The 19,692-nt window shown below is 41.7% G+C and overlaps 1 protein-coding gene across 1 annotated transcript in view; it reads left to right on the top strand.

The window, feature by feature from the left end:
- The window catches only part of LOC306770029 (protein lin-28 homolog A-like), a gene marked incomplete at both ends in the record, with an annotated part of 43,428 nt that overhangs the window by 9,241 nt on the left and 14,495 nt on the right, over positions 1–19,692 (top strand). The window contains one exon of the mRNA XM_079258798.1: positions 5,126–5,286. Coding sequence (XP_079114924.1) covers positions 5,126–5,286 — 161 coding nt within the window. The remainder of the gene's footprint in view (positions 1–5,125; positions 5,287–19,692) is intronic.

The following is a 19,692-nucleotide window of genomic DNA, read 5'->3' on the forward strand; positions in this document are numbered from 1 at the left end:
GTGATTCTTTTTGCAGGACCCTCACCCAAGTGGGCATGGTTCCTTCCAAGACTGCCTGTTCAGACACAGCTCTGTGTGAAAGTAATGTTTTAACATACTGTCCTAACCTCATAAGAACCCTTTTCAGGCATTTGCACACAGGTGAAAGCTGCCCTTCATGGATCAGCATCTATTCACTCTATTCACTTCAGCCTGGAGATTTTGTCCTGATGAGAAGCTTTAAACATCAGCGCTGGAACCAACATCGATGGTTTAGGCCATTTCAGGTTTTCCTGACGACCCAGACAGCGGTAAAGGTCGCAGAGTGAGCTGCTTGGCACTACAGATTGCTTGAACCTCCTGAAGCTCTTCAGTCTGAAATTACAGAAGAATAACGCACCACCCAACAAAGGGCAGAATAATCCCTGTGGTTGCGTGGGTAAGTGAGATAGTCTACTCTCACGCCTGAAGACCAGCCTTCGCTCTCAAGCAAGATCAGTGAAAAAAGCGCTCCACTGCCACTGTGATATGCCAAGTCCCACCAGAACGCCGACAGTGTCTTCACTACACCTCTGTCACCCCCTAAGAGGAATGATTTGTTTCCACTTTTCTTACATTTATTGTTAGACTCAGATTTTGAAGCTGAAGTGAATGGCTCCTCACTATTGTAATTTCTGAAAGATTCTTTTAAAACCTGATAGGCATGAGGCTCCTGATGTTTTGAGAATGTTGTCTTCTGTATGTATTTTTGCGTTCTGATAACAATTTCTCTTCTTATTGTTGGTCCTGTAGGACCAAGAGGAGGGAGAGTGTTGGGGAAAATTGTTATGAGTTTGGTTTGTATTAAGTATTAGACATATATGCATTGATTTGCTGTGATCCTGCTGTGTTTTGTGTCTATGCACAAAGCTTTCTTTAAGTTATATGATCCTTGTCTGGAATGTGCAGACAAAGTCTGAGACAGGAAGAGTTTCCTGCAGGGCATCGGTTTTTGTCAACTGCTTGGTTGACCAGTTGTCTAAAGGTTAGAGGTTAAAGGTAATAAAGTAATATAGTGAGTGATTGATGCTTAGTGAGTTCAGTTTAGTCTTAAATAAGAGATAATGATTGTTTCATATGGTGTGCTCAGCAACTAGGAGGAGTTAAGCATGGTTTATAATTGGGTGTTACTTCAGCATCTGCAGAGAGGGTTCTCTCTCCAAGCTCCAGCGTGTGCTTGTATTAGTTTATAATAAAATGTTCATTGTAAGAAGACAGTTGACTCTTAGATGTATTACAACTTCTCAAGACCAGAGTATTTTCCACCACAAGTCCTCTGTGGAACAGGAGTCCTCTGTGGAACAGGACTCCTCTGTGGAACAGGACTCCTCTTTAAAACAGGAGTCCTCTGTAAAACAGGAGTCCTCTGTGGAACAGGACTCCTCTGTGGAACAGGACTCCTCTTTAAAACAGGAGTCCTCTGTAAAACAGGACTCCTCTGTGGAACAGGACTCCTCTGTGGAACAGGACTCCTCTGTAAAACAGGACTCCTCTGTAAAACAGGAGTCCTCTGTGGAACAGGACTCCTCTGTGGAACAGGAGTCCTCTGTGGAACAGGAGTCCTCTGTGGAACAGGACTCCTCTGTAAAACAGGAGTCCTCTGTGGAACAGGACTCCTCTGTAAAACAGGAGTCCTCTGTGGAACAGGACTCCTCTGTGGAACAGGACTCCTCTTTAAAACAGGAGTCCTCTGTAAAACAGGAGTCCTCTGTGGAACAGGACTCCTCTGTGGAACAGGACTCCTCTGTAAAACAGGACTCCTCTGTAAAACAGGAGTCCTCTGTGGAACAGGACTCCTCTGTAAAACAGGACTCCTCTGTGGAACAGGAATCCTCTGTAAAATAGGACTCCTCTGTAAAACAGGAGTCCTCTGTAAAACAGGAGTCCTCTGTGGAACAGGAGTCCTCTGTAAAACAGGACTCCTCTGTGGAACAGGAGTCCTCTGTAAAACAGGACTCCTCTGTAAAACAGGACTCCTCTGTGGAACAGGACTCCTCTGTAAAACAGGAATCCTCTGTAAAATAGGACTCCTCTGTAAAACAGGAGTCCTCTGTGGAACAGGAGTCCTCTGTAAAACAGGACTCCTCTGTAAAAGAGGACTCCTCTGTAAAACAGGACTCCTCTGTAAAACAGGACTCCTCTGTAAAACAGGAGTCCTCTGTAAAACCGGAGTCCTCCGTGGAACAGGAGTCCTCTGTGGAACAGGACTCCTCTGTAAAACAGGACTCCTCTGTAAAACAGGACTCCTCTGTGGAAAAGGAGTCCTCTGTAAAACAGGACTCCTCTGTAAAAGAGGACTCCTCTGTAAAACAGGACTCCTCTGTAAAACAGGACTCCTCTGTAAAACAGGACTCCTCTGTAAAACAGGAGTCCTCTGTAAAACAGGACTCCTCTGTAAAACAGGAGTCCTCTGTGGAACAGGACTCTTCTGTAAAACAGGACTCCTCTGTAAAACAGGAGTCCTCTGTGGAACAGGAGTCCTCTGTGGAACAGGACTCCTCTGTAAAACAGGACTCCTCTGTAAAACAGGAGTCCTCTGTAAAACAGGACTCCTCAGTGGAACAGGACTCCTCTGTAAAACAGGACTCCTCTGTAAAACAGGACTCCTCTGTAAAACAGGACTCCTCAGTGGAACAGGACTCCTCTGTAAAACAGGACTCTTCTGAAAAACAGGACTCCTCTGTGGAACAGGACTCCTCTGTAAAACAGGACTCCTCTGTAAAACAGGAGTCCTCTGTAAAACAGGACTCCTCTGTAAAACAGGACTCCTCAGTGGAACAGGACTCCTCTGTGGAACAGGAGTCCTCAGTGGAACAGGACTCCTCTGTAAAACAGGACTCCTCTGTGGAACAGGACTCTTCTGTAAAACAGGACTCCTCTGTAAAACAGGACTCCTCTGTAAAACAGGACTCCTCTGTAAAACAGGACTCCTCTGTAAAACAGGACTCTTCTGTAAAACAGGACTCCTCTGTGGAACAGGACTCCTCTGTAAAACAGGACTCCTCTGTAAAACAGGAGTCCTCTGTGGAACAGGAGTCCTCTGTAAAACAGGACTCCTCTGTAAAACAGGACTCCTCTGTAAAACAGGACTCCTCTGTGGAACAGGAATCCTCTGTAAAATAGGACTCCTCTGTAAAACAGGAGTCCTCTGTAAAACAGGACTCCTCTGTAAAACAGGACTCCTCTGTGGAACAGGACTCCTCTGTAAAACAGGACTCCTCTGTGGAACAGGAATCCTCTGTAAAATAGGAGTCCTCTGTAAAACAGGAGTCCTCTGTAAAACCGGAGTCCTCCGTGGAACAGGAGTCCTCTGTGGAAAAGGAGTCCTCTGTAAAAGAGGACTCCTCTGTAAAAGAGGACTCCTCTGTGGAACAGGACTCTTCTGTAAAACAGGAGTCCTCTGTAAAACAGGACTCCTCTGTGGAACAGGACTCTTCTGTAAAACAGGAGTCCTCTGTAAAACAGGAGTCCTCCGTAAAACAGGAGTCCTCTGTAAAACAGGACTCCTCTGTGGAACAGGACTCTTCTGTAAAACAGGACTCCTCTGTGGAACAGGAGTCCTCTGTGGAACAGGACTCCTCTGTAAAACAGGACTCCTCTGTGGAACAGGAGTCCTCTGTAAAACAGGAGTCCTCTGTAAAACAGGACTCCTCTGTAAAACAGGAGTCCTCTGTAAAACAGGAGTCCTCTGTAAAACAGGAGTCCTCTGTAAAACAGGACTCCTCTGTGGAACAGGAGTCCTCTGTAAAACAGGAGTCCTCTGTAAAACAGGACTCCTCTGTGGAACAGGACTCTTCTGTAAAACAGGAGTCCTCTGTGGAACAGGACTCCTCTGTAAAACAGGAGTCCTCTGTAAAACAGGACTCCTCTGTGGAACAGGACTCTTCTGTAAAACAGGAGTCCTCTGTAAAACAGGAGTCCTCCGTGGAACAGGACTCCTCTGTGGAACAGGACTCCTCTGTAAAACAGGAGTCCTCTGTAAAACAGGAGTCCTCTGTAAAACAGGAGTCCTCTGTGGAACAGGAGTCCTCCGTGGAACAGGACTCCTCTGTGGAACAGGACTCCTCTGTAAAACAGGAGTCCTCTGTAAAACAGGACTCCTCTGTAAAACAGGAGTCCTCTGTAAAACAGGAGTCCTCTGTAAAACAGGAGTCCTCTGTGGAACAGGAGTCCTCTTGACTCTTGTATGATACATATGATGGTTGCGGTAAGATCTGAACTGCTTTCCGAACGGTACAATTGAGCAGTGAGGCTCGGAATGTAATCATCAGCGTCACTCTGTAATGACAGCAGGTTTGATCGATGATTTGCGGAAATAATTTTTCTTGTGTATTTTTGAGATGTATTTTTGAGACCATAGCAAAAACTAAATATCACAATAAAAAATTGCAAATGGAAACACCTACATTCTGAAAATAGACTGAAATATTGCTGTAAGATTTTCAGGCTTTCATGACAAGGTTTTCAGATGTTTTGATACAGAAACATATTGCAAAAGTGTAATAGAAACACTTATTCACATTTACGTGTCCCCAGACGTGATGCGGGGTCATGTGACCAGTCCATTTCCAGTAGAGATGGCGCGGTGTCGAACAAACACAAGTCAAATTTAGAGTTTTAAAAGAAAAAACGAGGCAGAAAATTTTAGAAAAGCCATAGCAAATTCTCTACAACAAATAGAAAACCCCAAAATAAGGCTATATGGTTACATTGCATAAATTGCAATTCTCATAAAAACTTGTCAGCTGGACTAGATTTTACGAGAACTGAGGCTTATGCACCAATTTTTAATTGAAACGCCTGCAAATTAGAATTATTGTTTGTTGATACTTAGAAATATTGCTTTTACTTTGTGAAAAATGTAATGGAAACACAGCTTCTGTCTTATCATAGAAATATTCCATCATTTTTGCATCCAGTTAAACAGGTCCCTACTGCCCCTTCTGGTTGTTCACATACTGCAGCTCACAAACACAATAATATCTGGGGATGTGCAAGTTCGAAACACTTGATGCATCTATAATAAACACATGCACCTGGAATTAAAAGTAAGTATATTCTGGGCCGTGGGCTCAGCTGATACCATGTTTTTGTCTGTCCTGTGTAGGAAGCTGTGCACAGGGGGAGGAGGTGGAGGAGGACGCGGGCCTATCAAGAGGCAGCGGCGTCTGCAAGTGGTTCAACATCCAGATGGGCTTCGGCTTCCTGTCCATGGGTTGCAGGGATGGAGTGCCTCTACAGCAACCACTGGATGTGTTCGTCCACCAGGTGAAAGGCTGCTGCTTTGTTCCCTTTTTAAAACATTAGCAACAAATCATGCAGTTGAAACAAGCAAACAGGTTATTTATTCATCACGTTTAGTGTCTCCTCTAAACTCGACCCCCTGCAGGGAAAAAACAACTACTCTAAGAATTTCTGCATCCGTTTTCACCAGGTCTTTCCTTGTGTCCATCACTTGTGTGTATTTTACTTGGATTAAAAGGCGACTATCAGTAGCTGCATTTCCAGTTTTCACAGTTGTTTTTTTCTTTTTTACAAAATACAAGCGATATGTCCAAAATTTAGACAAACTGCAGTTGCATCTTGCAACCATTCCACTGAATGGTGTTCAGCAAAGTTCTGGAACTGCAACTTCTGCCAGGTAGCGTTGTTCCAGGATTCTCCAGGGCTTTTCCAAGCCTTTCTCCTTCATCTCATTTGTAAAAACATTGCTGTCTCCTCCTTCATCTGCCATGCCCTGCCTTCCTGATTCCACTTACCCTCACTCAGTTTATCCTCCCTCGCCAACAACAGCTGGACCTGGTCAACCAGATAAACACACCTCTCCCCCAAACACCACCATATCCTGAAAGCCAGTTTACTCCTCCACAGCACTCACCAGTCTGTCATCAAACTACGATTCCTGAATACCTTCTGAAGCTTCTTTTGTCAATAAAACCCTTTGAGCATTCCAACCTTCTGCAGCGTAAGTCCTTCAAAAAACCATGACATCCTCCATACATACAGCGCCATCTTTACTTCAATATTTCGGTTTTGCGCGATTCTAGGGGTTATCGAAACACAGCTAATGTCTCTGTTAGGGCTTTTCGACCAAAGAAGAACCGGTGCTGGTGCCAGAGCCAGTGCTTAGGTGGTTCAGCTCCAGTGCTAGCAAAGAACTGGTTTTGGTTTCGACCAAAAGTTTCTGGTCAGTGCTGCGTCACTACCGGCCCGTCACCAAGAACAGAAATCAGGATCTGGAAATGTAGGTTTCTTTTGGGTCATCTGATGCTGCTACGTGCAGTTCCTTTTTCTGGTCCCCAGAAATCTGTAAAATTAGTTAAACTCATGTATTATTATTGTAATTATTACTGTATTACTCCATCAAAGTACTTGATTAAATTATGACATATTAAGGATAATATTATTTTTATACAGGTATCACGAAAATACTGGGTTGTTATTGTTATTGTATTGCTAATGGATTACTATTGTTGTTATTGATATTATATTGCTCCAACACTGGGGTGGGATTATATGTTATCTTATGCTTCTACCCACTCCTTTTGAACAATTTGTCATATGCTTTTTTTTTTTTTTTTTTTTTAGATTTGTCATTATGTTCAAATAAACTTTCTAAACCAAAAGAAAAAACTTTCAACACCCGCAACCAGCTGCTGATGCACACAATGTGAAGCGGTTCCAAACTCTGGCCCAGTTGGTGCCAGGATAGAACCGGTTTTGAGAACCATGAGCCAGTGCGTAGGCAATCGAAAGCAAATGAACCAGTGCTAAGTCTGGCTCTGGCTCCGAACCAGCTCTGGAACCAGATCGGTTGAAAAGCCCCCTGTAAAGCACTTTGAATCCCCTGTTTCTGAAATGTGCTATATAAACAAACCTGCCTTGCCTGATATTACTCTTTATGTGGCCATAAAAGACATTATTTAAAATTGTTAGGAGGTACCATGTGTAACTATTTTGGCTCCTAAAATGCAGGGATGCTAATTTCTGAGGAAGTCTACTGTGGAAAAGCTCTGTTGCAGCAGTTGCTGTTACTGTGCACAGAAGTGCAGGACACCGTGGGCTGCTTACACACACATTTTCCAGAGTTTTTTCTCCTGTTTCATCATTTGTTTCAGCTGATTTGTTAAGGATGGTGGGGGTTGATGTTCTCCCTCTAGTCACACCATGGCATTAGCTGTTAGAATTAGCTTGGTATCAGATACACGGAGGACATGATTGTAACCTATCGGCATCAATAACAAAACTGAACTATGTATCGTTCTGTTTTGCACCAATCACTCGTCAATAGTTCTGCCAGTACCTTTAACATCCTCTTTTCAATAGAAATGTTTTACCTTTTTCCACACATGCATATCTGGGCAAAATGGTAGCTTAGTGGTTATGAGAATGGGCCTTCACACTGGATGTTGTAGATTTGAATCCAAACAGGAACATTTCACCAAATATTACCACACAGTGCAACTTATCACCTCCTTCCACATCTGTACTAATCTGTCTTCAGATATTGTACAGACATTGACTTTTTGTGCAGGTAGTCCACATATTAACTGCACATCTTGCAGTTGAAGCTGAACACTGATGGGAAGGTATACAGCATTCTGTACAACAACTAGGATACCATCATGATGCACCATATTCAAAACTGGATTTGAACCCTTCCCATGTATACTAATGTGCAGAAAATCGACCAATCGCCGAATTGCATTTTCTGTTTTGTCCAATCACAGGAACAGATTTTAAAAATTGACAAAAACTTGAATAACTTGAAAAGTATAAATGTTACAAAGACCAAAAGTCACAGCACATATCTCCTGAATTAGCTGAAGAGTTTGATGCTTGAATGGTTGAAGTGAGACTAAAGATGTAGGAGGAGTAACATTTCAAACATCTTACAAGAAAGACAACTTTGTTCTGTCTGAAGCATTTTAACAATGAAAATTTAATATTTAACGGTCATTTCCCCACAGCATTTTTTTTAAAAACTTGAATTAACACTATGTATAAGTTGTGCAACTTTCCAAGACAAACATTGCACAGACACTATTCTATTTGTGTGAACAGTCAACACTAACTGCACAGTTTGCAGTTAAATCTAAGCACTTGGATGGAACAATATACAGTAGTTTGTGTGCAAAAACTAGCACACCATCATGGTGCCCAACTGGATTTGAACCCGTCCCTTGTATAACATTATGTACCTGTGTACCGGTGCAGAAAATGGACCAGTCACTGAGCGGAATTCCGTTTCGTCCAATCACTGGGGAGGATTTTAACATTTGGCAAAAATGTGAATAACTGTAAAAGTTTACATGTTAGAAAGACCAAAAGTTGTTGCACATATCTCCTGAATGAGCTGAACAGTTTGATATTTGAATGGTTGAAGTGAGGCAAAGGTGTAGGAGGAGTAGCGTGCCAACCATTTAGCAGGAAAGAAAGTGGAGACAGGAAATTGATGCACTGAAAACCGGTGCAGAGCTCTGAAACCCCGTTGAAGCAATTTTCAGCTCATTATGCAAAAACTGACCAATCGCAGAGCTGAACTTTTACAACACCCAATGTACAGTGGGTTTGAAAGACTTTCATTCAATCACAAGGCCAAATTAATTTTTGCAAAATGCTAAATATCTAAAAAAAACTACAAAGATTTGAAATGACAAAAGTCATAGCACACTTCTCCAGAAGGGGCTGCAGGGTTTAAGATGTGAATGATTGAAGTGACTTGAACGGCGCAGGAGGAGTAGCGTGCCAAAGTTTGGCGGAACAATAATAAAAATGGCCGAACAGGATCTCAATAAAGAACTGGATCTCAATATCAGGGGCAAAAAATAATTTTGCTGCTTAGAAGGCTGCATGCTGGTGTAGCACTGTGGCCTTACAGCAAGAAGGTCGCTGGTTTAATCCTTGTTGGGGGGAGGCTCAAATGGTGGTCTTTCTGTATGGAGTTTGCATGTTCTCCCTGTGTATGTGTGGGTTCTCTCCGGCTTCTCCGGCTTCCTCCCACTGTCTAAAGACATGCATGTTAGGTTAACTGGTTATGTCAAAGTGGGACAGAGGCTGCAGCTGGCATAGGCAATTACACGTTGTTTGTCACCCTGTACCTGGGCCAGGACGGCTCCCAGACCACAGAAGCTGGCATCTGTGTACAACCTGAAAGTACGAGAGAAGTCGGCATCTGCCAGGACCGGTGCATTGATCAGGGCTTCTTTCAACTGATCAAAACCTTGCTGGCACTCTAGGGACCACCTGACTGGTGCAGACTTCTGACAGGTACCATGTGTCAAGGCATGCAGTGGTGCGGCGATTTTGGAGAATGCCTGTATGAACCTATGATAATAGCCGGCAAACCCAAGGAAAGATTTCACCTTTTTTACTGTCTGGGGTACTGGCCAGTCTCTCACTGCTGCCGTCTTGGCTGGGTCGGTAGCCACTCCCACCTCTCTGATCACATGTCCAAGGTAGGTCACTTTCCGCTGAAATAAGTGGCACTTGTTTGGCTGCAACTTCAGTCCATGTTGATGGAGCCTCTGAAATACGTCTTCCAGGTGATGTACATGACTGTTAAAATCTGAGGAAAACACAACCACATCATCCAAGTAAATTAACAGAAAGTCATTTCCCAGGTTTCCCAGGCAATGCTGCATCAGCCTTTGGAATGTGGCAGGGGCATTACAGAGACCAAATAGCATCCGCTCAAACTCATATAGGCCAAACGGTGCCGTGAAAGCCGTTTTCTCTCAGTCAAATGGGTCCATCTCCACTTGCCAATAACCACTGGCAAGATCCAAGGTGGAGTACCATTTTGTAGATTTGAATCCTGTCAGTGATTCCTCAATATGGGGAAGGGGATAAGCATCTTTGTAGGTTGCTGCGTTCAACCTCCTGTAGTCCACGCAAAACCTCCAGCTTCCATCCTTCTTCCATACCAGGACAATGGGAGCTGCCCAGGGGCTTGTGCTTTCCCACACCACGCCACTCTTGAGCATGGTCTGTAGCAGGGTTCGCAACTCTGTGTAGAGACTTGGAGGAACTGGATGATACCTCTCACGACTTGGTGGCACGGATCTAGTTGGAATTTGATGCTTTACCACTGTAGAAAAGACCCTGCCACTCAGCTACTTCTGCCTAGAGACTGATGACTGTTATGCAGCAGCCAATCAGAATTCAGCTTCAGCCCCATGCGGCCTGATTGTGCCTGTGTTGAGGTGAGAGGAGAAATACAGAGCGAGCGGAGAGACCGCAATAAGTTATATTACATTTTAGTTGGTTGTTTTTCGTATCTCGGACTCTCAGAGTGTTTCGGTGTGGTGGGCGTGTACAAAAAACACAGATCCGGAACCTTGAAACTGAGCACCTTTAATAAATCTAAAGCGAAGACATCTGGTTCGGTTCTTTCTTTGGAACACCCTGCAGCGGGTCAGATTCATACAGCACCCACTAGTTTCCACAACCACCCCCGTACGGCCAAAGTCCTCTTCATGGTTTGAAAACACCCTTGTCCATCTCTGCAATAGGTAAGTTATTTCAGCCTGGTGATGGGGGGTCAGCCCATCTCCTTGCAGAGATGTTACAGTAGGCTGCTGAGGTTCCTCTACTCCTGATGCTTCAACTCGTCTCACTGATACCTCTACCACATCTGGCTCAAAACTGCTGAGAACCAGCTCCTGCTCCCCCTGTATGTCCTCTTCAGTTACCTCCAACACTCGGGCCAACGGCTGCCGCTGAGGGACCTCTACTGGATAGGGGTTGGGGTTGCAGACCCTACAAGGTACTTGTCCACCCCTTAGGGCGGCCAGCATCCTCCCCACATGCCACTCACAACTGGTTGCAAAACGTTTACATTCTGCAAATGCAAGAGTCCGGGCTCGCCCCTCTACCGGTGATATTGTGGTTCTGAAAGCAGACAACCCTGGCTGATTCCCTTTAGTGAGGGTAGCCCACACTGCTTGGATAATGTTCATGCCATATATACCCTTATTTGGCCCCAAACAGTCATCAGCAACAATTATCACACCTTTTTGAGGAATGTGCACTCGTCCTACTGTACAGTCCACCAGGATGTACCCAACATAAGGAATCCTTAGTCCATTGGCAATGCGCAATGTCAACCAAGGGACCTGGCCAGTGTTAGTCACAACAGTTCCCTTCAGGTGCTCTGCAAACATACTGCTGCTTAGCATTGTAACCTGGGAACCTGTATCAAGGACAAAGGGTATGGGTCGGCCATTCATTTCAACAATAACCTCAGGGCACTCACCGATCAAGGCAGATTTTGACTGGATCGCCATTGTGGGCTCCTCTGGTGTAACCACTCCCACAGCTTGCCCTTCTCTTGTGGGGGAGATTAAAAATCCTGGGGCCCAGATGTTCTTTGAGGGTAGTGTTGCTGAATATGCCTAGCAGTGCCACATCTCTGGCAGATTGGCCTGCCCTGTGTGTCCCATTGGGAGGATGCTCTTACAAAATTTCTCTGTCGCCTCGCTTGTGGGTTCTGCACTGTTGCCTGATGAGGCCTCAGGACTGGAGAGACTTAGACTTAGACTTAGACAGACTTTATTCATCCACAAGGGAAATTCTGTTGTCACAGTAGCTCAGAACAGCAATAGAGGAAGAAATAGAACAGCAATAGTAGGTAAGAAAAAAAAGTAGATAATAATAATAAAATAGAATAGGTACTATCCATAAAGCAATCTGGAATATGTACACTTTTACAAAGACAAAAGATAAATAAAACTATCTAAAGTAAAATTGGCAATATAGAATATGGAAATTTAGAAATTTACAATATATACAACATGTGACTAAATGCAGTGCCAGTTTACACAGAGGCTTTGAAATGAATGTTAGTTATCTGTCACAAAGTGGGGAGTTATTGTACATCTGTATAGAGAATGGTAAGAATGTGTTCTTGTAGCGCTCACTGTGACAGCGCAGCTGTAAAAGTCTATTGGAGAAGGAGCTCCTTTGCCCCTCTACAGTCCGGTGGAGTGGATGAGCAGGATTGTCCATAATAGAGAGCAGTTTGTCCAGAGTCCCCCTGTCCCTCACTGTCACAAACACTGCGCAAAAACCCCCAGAATCCAGAGATATCTTTGCCTGGATACCCTCAGATGTGCCTCATGCATGGTGATATCTGTCCTGGATACTCTCCGAACATGACCGTCTCAGATGTCATGTCAGGAACATATCAACTCCCGGTATGGGACCACTTTGATACTGATAGAATCTGCAGTTCAGATTTTCCCCAGATATGGGATACTGGTCAAGGCCCATATTCGGAGAGTATCCCTACACTAAAGATATTCGGACAGGATATCTCCAGATTCTACTCAAGTCAAATCTGGTGATTTCTGATGTTGGTATACTCATCATATCTGGGGTCAGGATTCTGTATATGTGGCCCGTAGCCATATTTGCAGTCCGAACACAAGTTATATCTGTTGTCTGGATATCTCCAGATTCTACTCAAGTCAAATCTGGTGATTTCTGATGTTGGTATACTCATCATATCTGGGGTCAGGATTCTGTATATGTAGCCCGTAGCCATATTTGCAGTCCGAACACAAGTTATATCTGTTGTCTGGATATCTCCAGATTCTACTCAAGTCAAATCTGGTGATTTCTGATGTTTGTATACTCATCATATCTGGGGTCAGGATTCTGTATATGTGGCCCGTAGCCATATTTGCAGTCCGAACACAAGTTATATCTGTTGTCTGGATATCTCCAGGTTCTACTCAAGTCAAATCTGGTGATTTCTGATGTTGGTATACTCATCATATCTGGGGTCAGGATTCTGTATATGTGGCCCGTAGCCATATTTGCAGTCCGAACACAAGTTATATCTGTTGTCTGGATATCTCCAGGTTCTACTCAAGTCAAATCTGGTGATTTCTGATGTTGGTATACTCATCATATCTGGGGTCAGGATTCTGTATATGTGGCCCGTAGCCATATTTGCAGTCCGAACACAAGTTATATCTGTTGTCTGGATATCTCCAGATTCTACTCATGTCAAATCTGGTGATTTCTGATGTTTGTATACTCATCATATCTGGGGTCAGGATTCTGTATATCTGGCCCGTAGCCATATTTGCAGTCCGAACACAAGTTATATCTGTTGTCTGGATATCTCCAGATTCTACTCATGTCAAATCTGGTGATTTCTGATGTTTGTATACTCATCATATCTGGGGTCAGGATTCTGGATATGTGGCCCGTAGCCATATTTGCAGTCCAAACACAATATTACTTATCTATATACCCTGCCTTTTCCAATGTAGCACACCAAATAATCAGTAAAATATCAAAAAAGGCCAACACATTTTGACTAGGTGAGCATATAGAACATTTACTTAAAATGACAGCTAACCATTTCACTTCAAACATTTCAATATAAAAATAAAACATGCACTCACAGCAAACAATTTATAAATAAATAAACACCAAAACCATCCACAGCAAACAATTTAAAAATAAATAAACACCAGAAAAATATCTAAGTCTCTTTTTAGTCCAGTTCACTTTCTTCTTCCACCACATAGCGACTGTTTCCAGGAGGTGGATCACGGTGTGTGAAACCTACACAGTTTCTTTAATGTGTCGACCTTGGTTCAACTCCCTTCTTACGGTTGTCATCCAAGGCCCTTTGACAAATACTCATGACCCTGGTGAGCCGAGTACAACGCCACTTTGGTGAGTTATAGTTAAACTCTGTCCTTTCATCGTTGCTTTCTTCATCACTGACATAATTTAGATTGGCTCCTTTCAAAAATTCCAGGTCATCTTTGTTAAGGACTTCCTCGCCAATCTTTACACGCTTTTTGAACAGCTGTAGAAGAAGAAAAACAAATGAGTTTTAGCTGTATGCAACCAAAGTCTACAATAAAAACCTTCTTTTTTTAATGGAATGTAAAGTGTATCATATTGAATTATATCTAAGGCCATGCTCAGTTAAGATATTGCAAATTAGAGGCAAGTGCTGCCTGTTTTCTGATGGTATGTTGACATCTTCATGAACATGGGACAGAAAAAAAGCCTAGCTCTCTGAGGCAGAAGGATGCATGTGAAGGTTTTGTTAGCTACACCTATATTGTTTATTTAGATCACTAAGTTATTCAGATCCAGCTGTGACAGGTTCTTATTTGTTTACCACAAAACGCTACAGTTTTTTTAATAAGTTGTGCACATTAATAGACTCTGCACAAGTCATTAAAACTTCCCTAGTACTATGGACTTACGGACTACAACAAAAAGGATTAAATAAAAATTCTTCTGATAATTATAAGTTTTTACAAACATAAACAGTGACGAATACTTCTAAGGATATTCTATGCTATGCATGCACATACCTAAACCCAAATACATACACTAACAGTCAAATGTTTGGACACTTTACCATTACATCCAATTGGAAAATGTGCCCAAAGGTTTGACTGGTACTGTACATACAACATGGACATAAAGGTAAAACCAAATTGTCAAAATATGACATATAGTTCAGGTTACACAGACAGTTGCAGATTTAGTTAAGACAACTCACCCGGTCACGCCTACTTGTCATGAGCTTCCGCCTCTTGACTCTCTCCTTGGTCCCATCTCTCTCCATTCTCTCAGAGGCTTTTAAATTTTCAAAGGCCCGGTTACATGCTCCTAGTGGATGGAAAAACATTGACAGGTGAAATATAAATGCTAGCTATTTACACATCACCTTATCAAACCCGACTTCACACCCATGTTTAATACATACTTCGAACTTGGTGGAAGCTCCAATTTGGTTCCACATCTTTAATTGCCTGGATCACTGCAGCTGTAACCTCTTCATTGTGTGGTGTCCGAAAGCTGAAGAAAGACACCAACATTTTTAAAGCTGCTAATATTTTTCTAGACTTAAAACATTAGAAAGAAACCTACTTGTCACTCGGCTGGACCCTCCCCCCTTGGCTGCTCCCCGAGATTTACATGTGTTTGACGAACCAGAGCCTGTGGGGGGAGGAACCATTATAATGTGTTTAGCTACATTAAATTCTCTATTACGGTCAAATTTCTGTAATAAATATAGTAATGCATAAAGTATGGGTAAAAGTGCAGATTGATTAAATGGGAAGGCAACTGGAGGAGTATATGTGCAATAATAAGGAAAGTAGAACAGGCCACTTATGAGTTATTGCTTCCACAATAAAAAAAGAAATACAATAATCCCCTGAAAAGTTGTCTGATATTACAACTCATTATTATTCCAAACATTTTTAAGTACAGTATTTTAACACATATAAGTTTTTTAGGCTTGCTCTCAAAAGCAAATACATACAGAAAGTTCCAGAGGGATCTTCGAATCCGGTGTACTTTTAGCTTCATATTTTTTCTCCATTTCATCCTGCCTCTGTGCCATCCCCTTGAAATCAGCTTTCATAGATTCCACTAACTGATATAGGGACTCAACTTGCCTGAAAATTGAGAAAAAGAGGAACATTTATTGTTAGAATAGAAAATAGAATAACATACATAATTTCATTACATAACAATGTTACAAATTTAAGGGGCTCAGTCAACACAGTGCGCCAAAGAAATAAAACAGGGAAGACAAATAGTTCACATCAGTATTTTTGTTTGGAATCAGTCTGTTTGCTCAAAGTCTGGAGAAATGTGAACGCGCCAAACAACTTCTGATTCAGACCAAAGAACCGGACTCGGTCCGCCTACAAATGCAGGTCTCGGTCAGTTTCAAGTGGACCAAATACAGGAAGTGGACTACAAAACAAGTCCCTTCCTGCATGTGGTGTAGCATGGCATTGTGGGTAAATCCATAGCGATGGCGTTAAGGGTCATCTGCCTCGCCTGGTGTTCATACTGTGTCCATTGTTGCAGTGGATTTCTGCAGTATACTTGCGAAGGACACAATAAAAACCCAAAACAGCCATAGTTTAACTCCAAATGGAAGAGTTTTCCTCTTCACGTGGGTCTTGTCCTCTTTTTAGCTAAATACTAGTGCAGTGCCACCCTTGGTTAGAAGTATTCTAATGGTTTGGTTCGTTTGACCACAGTGCAGTGTAAACTAAACATGATCTCTGTCCGCATGGACAGACCCCCCCACAAGTGAGCCCAGTCCGCAACCGGATCGACTCTCCTGATGTGAATACACTCGTCAAATATATAAATGAAAAAGGAAGGAAAAGCAAATGGTAAAAATCCCCCATTAACATTGCTGCATTAAATAAGCTTACCTCAAAATATCTGAACGAGTAACCGTCCCCATGTCCCGGACCCTTGGCGTCCTCGGAGAGCTGGAATTAGAGAGAATGTGGTCTTCATGCATTCTACTGCGTCCCCGCTTTTCGTTGCATGGTGTTCGCATGCCGTAGTCTTCCATGTCTCTTTGTTCTGTCAGTGTTTTCTTAAAAGCTTAAAGTCTTGTCGATTTCGATGTCTTCTGAGGCTGGTCAGTGCCGCATAAAATTTAAACAGTCTGGTCGTGTTATTTGCAACCAATGAAAATACGCAACGGCGACACGCCAGTGACGCAACCAATCAGATTTGTTTTCACAAGGCCTTCGGATATACGTCACGACCATAGTAATCGTGTTGCAGAGGGATACCCCCAAACATGTCTTGTAGCAATAAATAAAAATATAAGTTAAAAAAAAAACACGGAAGCCAAAAGTACGGAAGCGTAGAGATGTCATCCTTATATAAAAAAAAAAAAAAAAAGTTTGGGCCTTATTACGTTATAACGTGATAGTTTATTGTAAAAACGTGAAACGTATCACGTTATAACGTGATATTTTATTGTAAAACGTGAAACTATCACGTTATAACGTGATCATTCTTTTGTAAAAACGTGAAACATATCGTGTATCTGACAACGTGAACTTGGTAATTTTCGACTTTAGATGAGGAAATTGTGTGCGGGGTGGGTAGGAGATCACAAATGGCTCATTTACAGGACTTGATAGAGTTTTTCTTCATACTTGGGTTGAGACATTGTGAAATTATGGTGCTTTGGAACACTTTCGAGCCATTGTAATAAATATGCGTAGTTTAAGGACAGTTTTATAAGGCATGGGTCTGTACAGAAGGAAAAATGAGTCAAATCCCCATGACGTGGCATCATTTCTCATTGAAACTTGAGCGGCACGAGAATCGCTATGAATGCAAACATCATCGGTGCATCCAAGTGCCATGTATCCATCCCTCCTCTACCGCTTATCGGGGTTCTGATCGCAGCATAACCAGGGAAGCCCCCCTCCTCAGCCACATTCGCCAACTCTGCGGGGGGTCCCAAGGCGCTCCCGGGCCAGCTGAGAGATGTAATTCCTCCAGCGTTCAAGTGGTTATATGTTTTTACAATAAAACATTATTGCAAGAATCAAGGACCTGTACGCTTTGGATGCAACAGTCTGGTGCTGAAGCAGCATGCAGGGCTGTCAGCGTCCCAGAGGGGTGAGGGCTGCGTGTCCTTCAACAAGGATGAGAGCTTAGCCATGATCATCTTTTTTAACAACACCTCAACAGGTGGATCTGACTGCCGCTTCGCTTGATCGTACAGAGACGCCCCAGACAAATTAGCCTGGCATCTCTCAGTACAGTGAAGCCTGCATCAGACGTCAGGTGGAGGATCCTGATAATTTGACCTGATTTGAATTCTATCGGGTCTGACAAAGGTTGAAATACCTCGTTTTCTTGATATAACGTTGAAAAAAAGAATAATAGTCGAGCACGACTGTTCTCGGCTTCCGTAATACAAAGCTTTTAAAAACTTATTTCCAGTGACCCCCTAAGTTGTGTCGCAAAGTTGTATTCAGTGACACCGCCCACCTTCCCTCCCTCCAATTGCACATCTTACTCCCCAAAGCTTTAAAATGGGTTCAGAATGTCTTCAGCAGAGAAGTAATAGGTTTAGAATTTTTTCCCTTGATTTTTGCCTTAAAAGCAGCATGTCTCAGGAAGAAAAGAAAAGAAAACGATTGGAAAGATTTTGCCATCACTGCGGAAAAGATGTTTCAAAATCAACATTCTACCGCCATCAGAAATGTGCAGAAATGGTAATTATAACTATTTACTAATGTTGCAATATAACACAGTTTATTAGATTTGGTGTTTGCAGCTGTGTTTATATGAATGTACACACATCTATCTATCTATCTAGTATTATAGATGTATTATATATATGTATATGTATGTGTATATATATATGTATATGTATGTGTATATATATATATATATATATGTATATGTATGTGTACATATATATATATATGTATATGTATGTGTACATATATATATATATGTATATGTATGTGTATATATATATATGCATATGTATGTGTATATATATATATGTATATATATATATATATATATATATATATATATATATATATATATATATATGTATATATATATATATACATATATATATATATATATATATATATATATATATATATATATATATATATATATATATATATATATATATATATGTGTGTGTGTGTGTGTTTTCAATCAGATGGAAGACAGAGATAATACAAGCAATTTCTTGTGGGTTAACAGTAAAAAACATTCTGCTCAAGCCTAGCCTCTTTGTCCTGAAAAGAGCAGACACGTTTGGATTTATATGACTGTTTTTTACTCTCAGATGACAAGACTGTCGTACCACATTGATCATGAAACTGATTATGACTCTGCAGGAAATCAGCAGGTAATGTACTCAAAGTTGTGTTTGATCCAAAACCATATAGGTACCAAGAAATTCACAGCTATATGTTTCCTCACAATGAAGGTGAAAAATTATCAGTGTGCTCCAGCTCTTTTGCTTTTTTGCAAGTCAGCTATCTGTCAGCTGTTAAGCACCTGACATAGCCATTAATCTTGCTGGAAGAAGTCCAGATCAGTTTAATGAAATTCTTTAAATTTTTCTTAGCTTGTCCGACAAGGCACCACTACTCCTTGCGACTTTTTCTTTTCCATGTCCTTAATAATGTGTTCTGTTGGATAGGAAATGCCTATAAATTGTCATTTTGAATTTGCTTCACTGGGTAACTGTGCTTCTGTGGTTTTTGCAATCCAGCCAATGATACGACCACCAGCACAGCGTATTGTGGATTCATCAGAGGATGAACAGGTAATTCAGTTTCAGCTTTATAAGAATGTAAGCGTGAAGACGTTTTGTTGCAAACATTTAATAGTGAAAAAGGGTTTTGTGTCATCGCATCAATAACCAAGACAATAACAGCTCTCATCATCTGTATTTACTAGCTAGAAAACTAATAATTTTTTAGATTTTAATTTATTATTTGTTTCTTTTGAAAAAGATGCCCAGACTGTCTAAAAACTGCATCGAGGAATCTTCAGAGGATAACAACACAGAAGATGAATCTGCTGGAAGTGCACAAGTAAGTAAACTACATACAATTACATTCAGTTTTATTGTCAGTATTTTGTATTTATGCAGCTCATTGTGCAATTTTGGAAACATCATAAAAAAAAAAAAATCTATTTACATTCTTTCAGTCAATTTCAGAAGACCAAGAATTTTGGAGTGAGGAAGAGGAAGTGATTGAACAACACAACAACACAGAAAAGCCTGAAGAACTAGCATCCAATGAAAAAAATGCAGTTATGATGTTCTTGCTTTTTATATTGTCAACATGGAAGTCACTTTTCAAAATATCT

Source organism: Telmatherina bonti (genome assembly GCF_933228915.1).
Source record: "Telmatherina bonti genome assembly, chromosome: 19".
NCBI lineage: Eukaryota > Metazoa > Chordata > Actinopteri > Atheriniformes > Telmatherinidae > Telmatherina > Telmatherina bonti.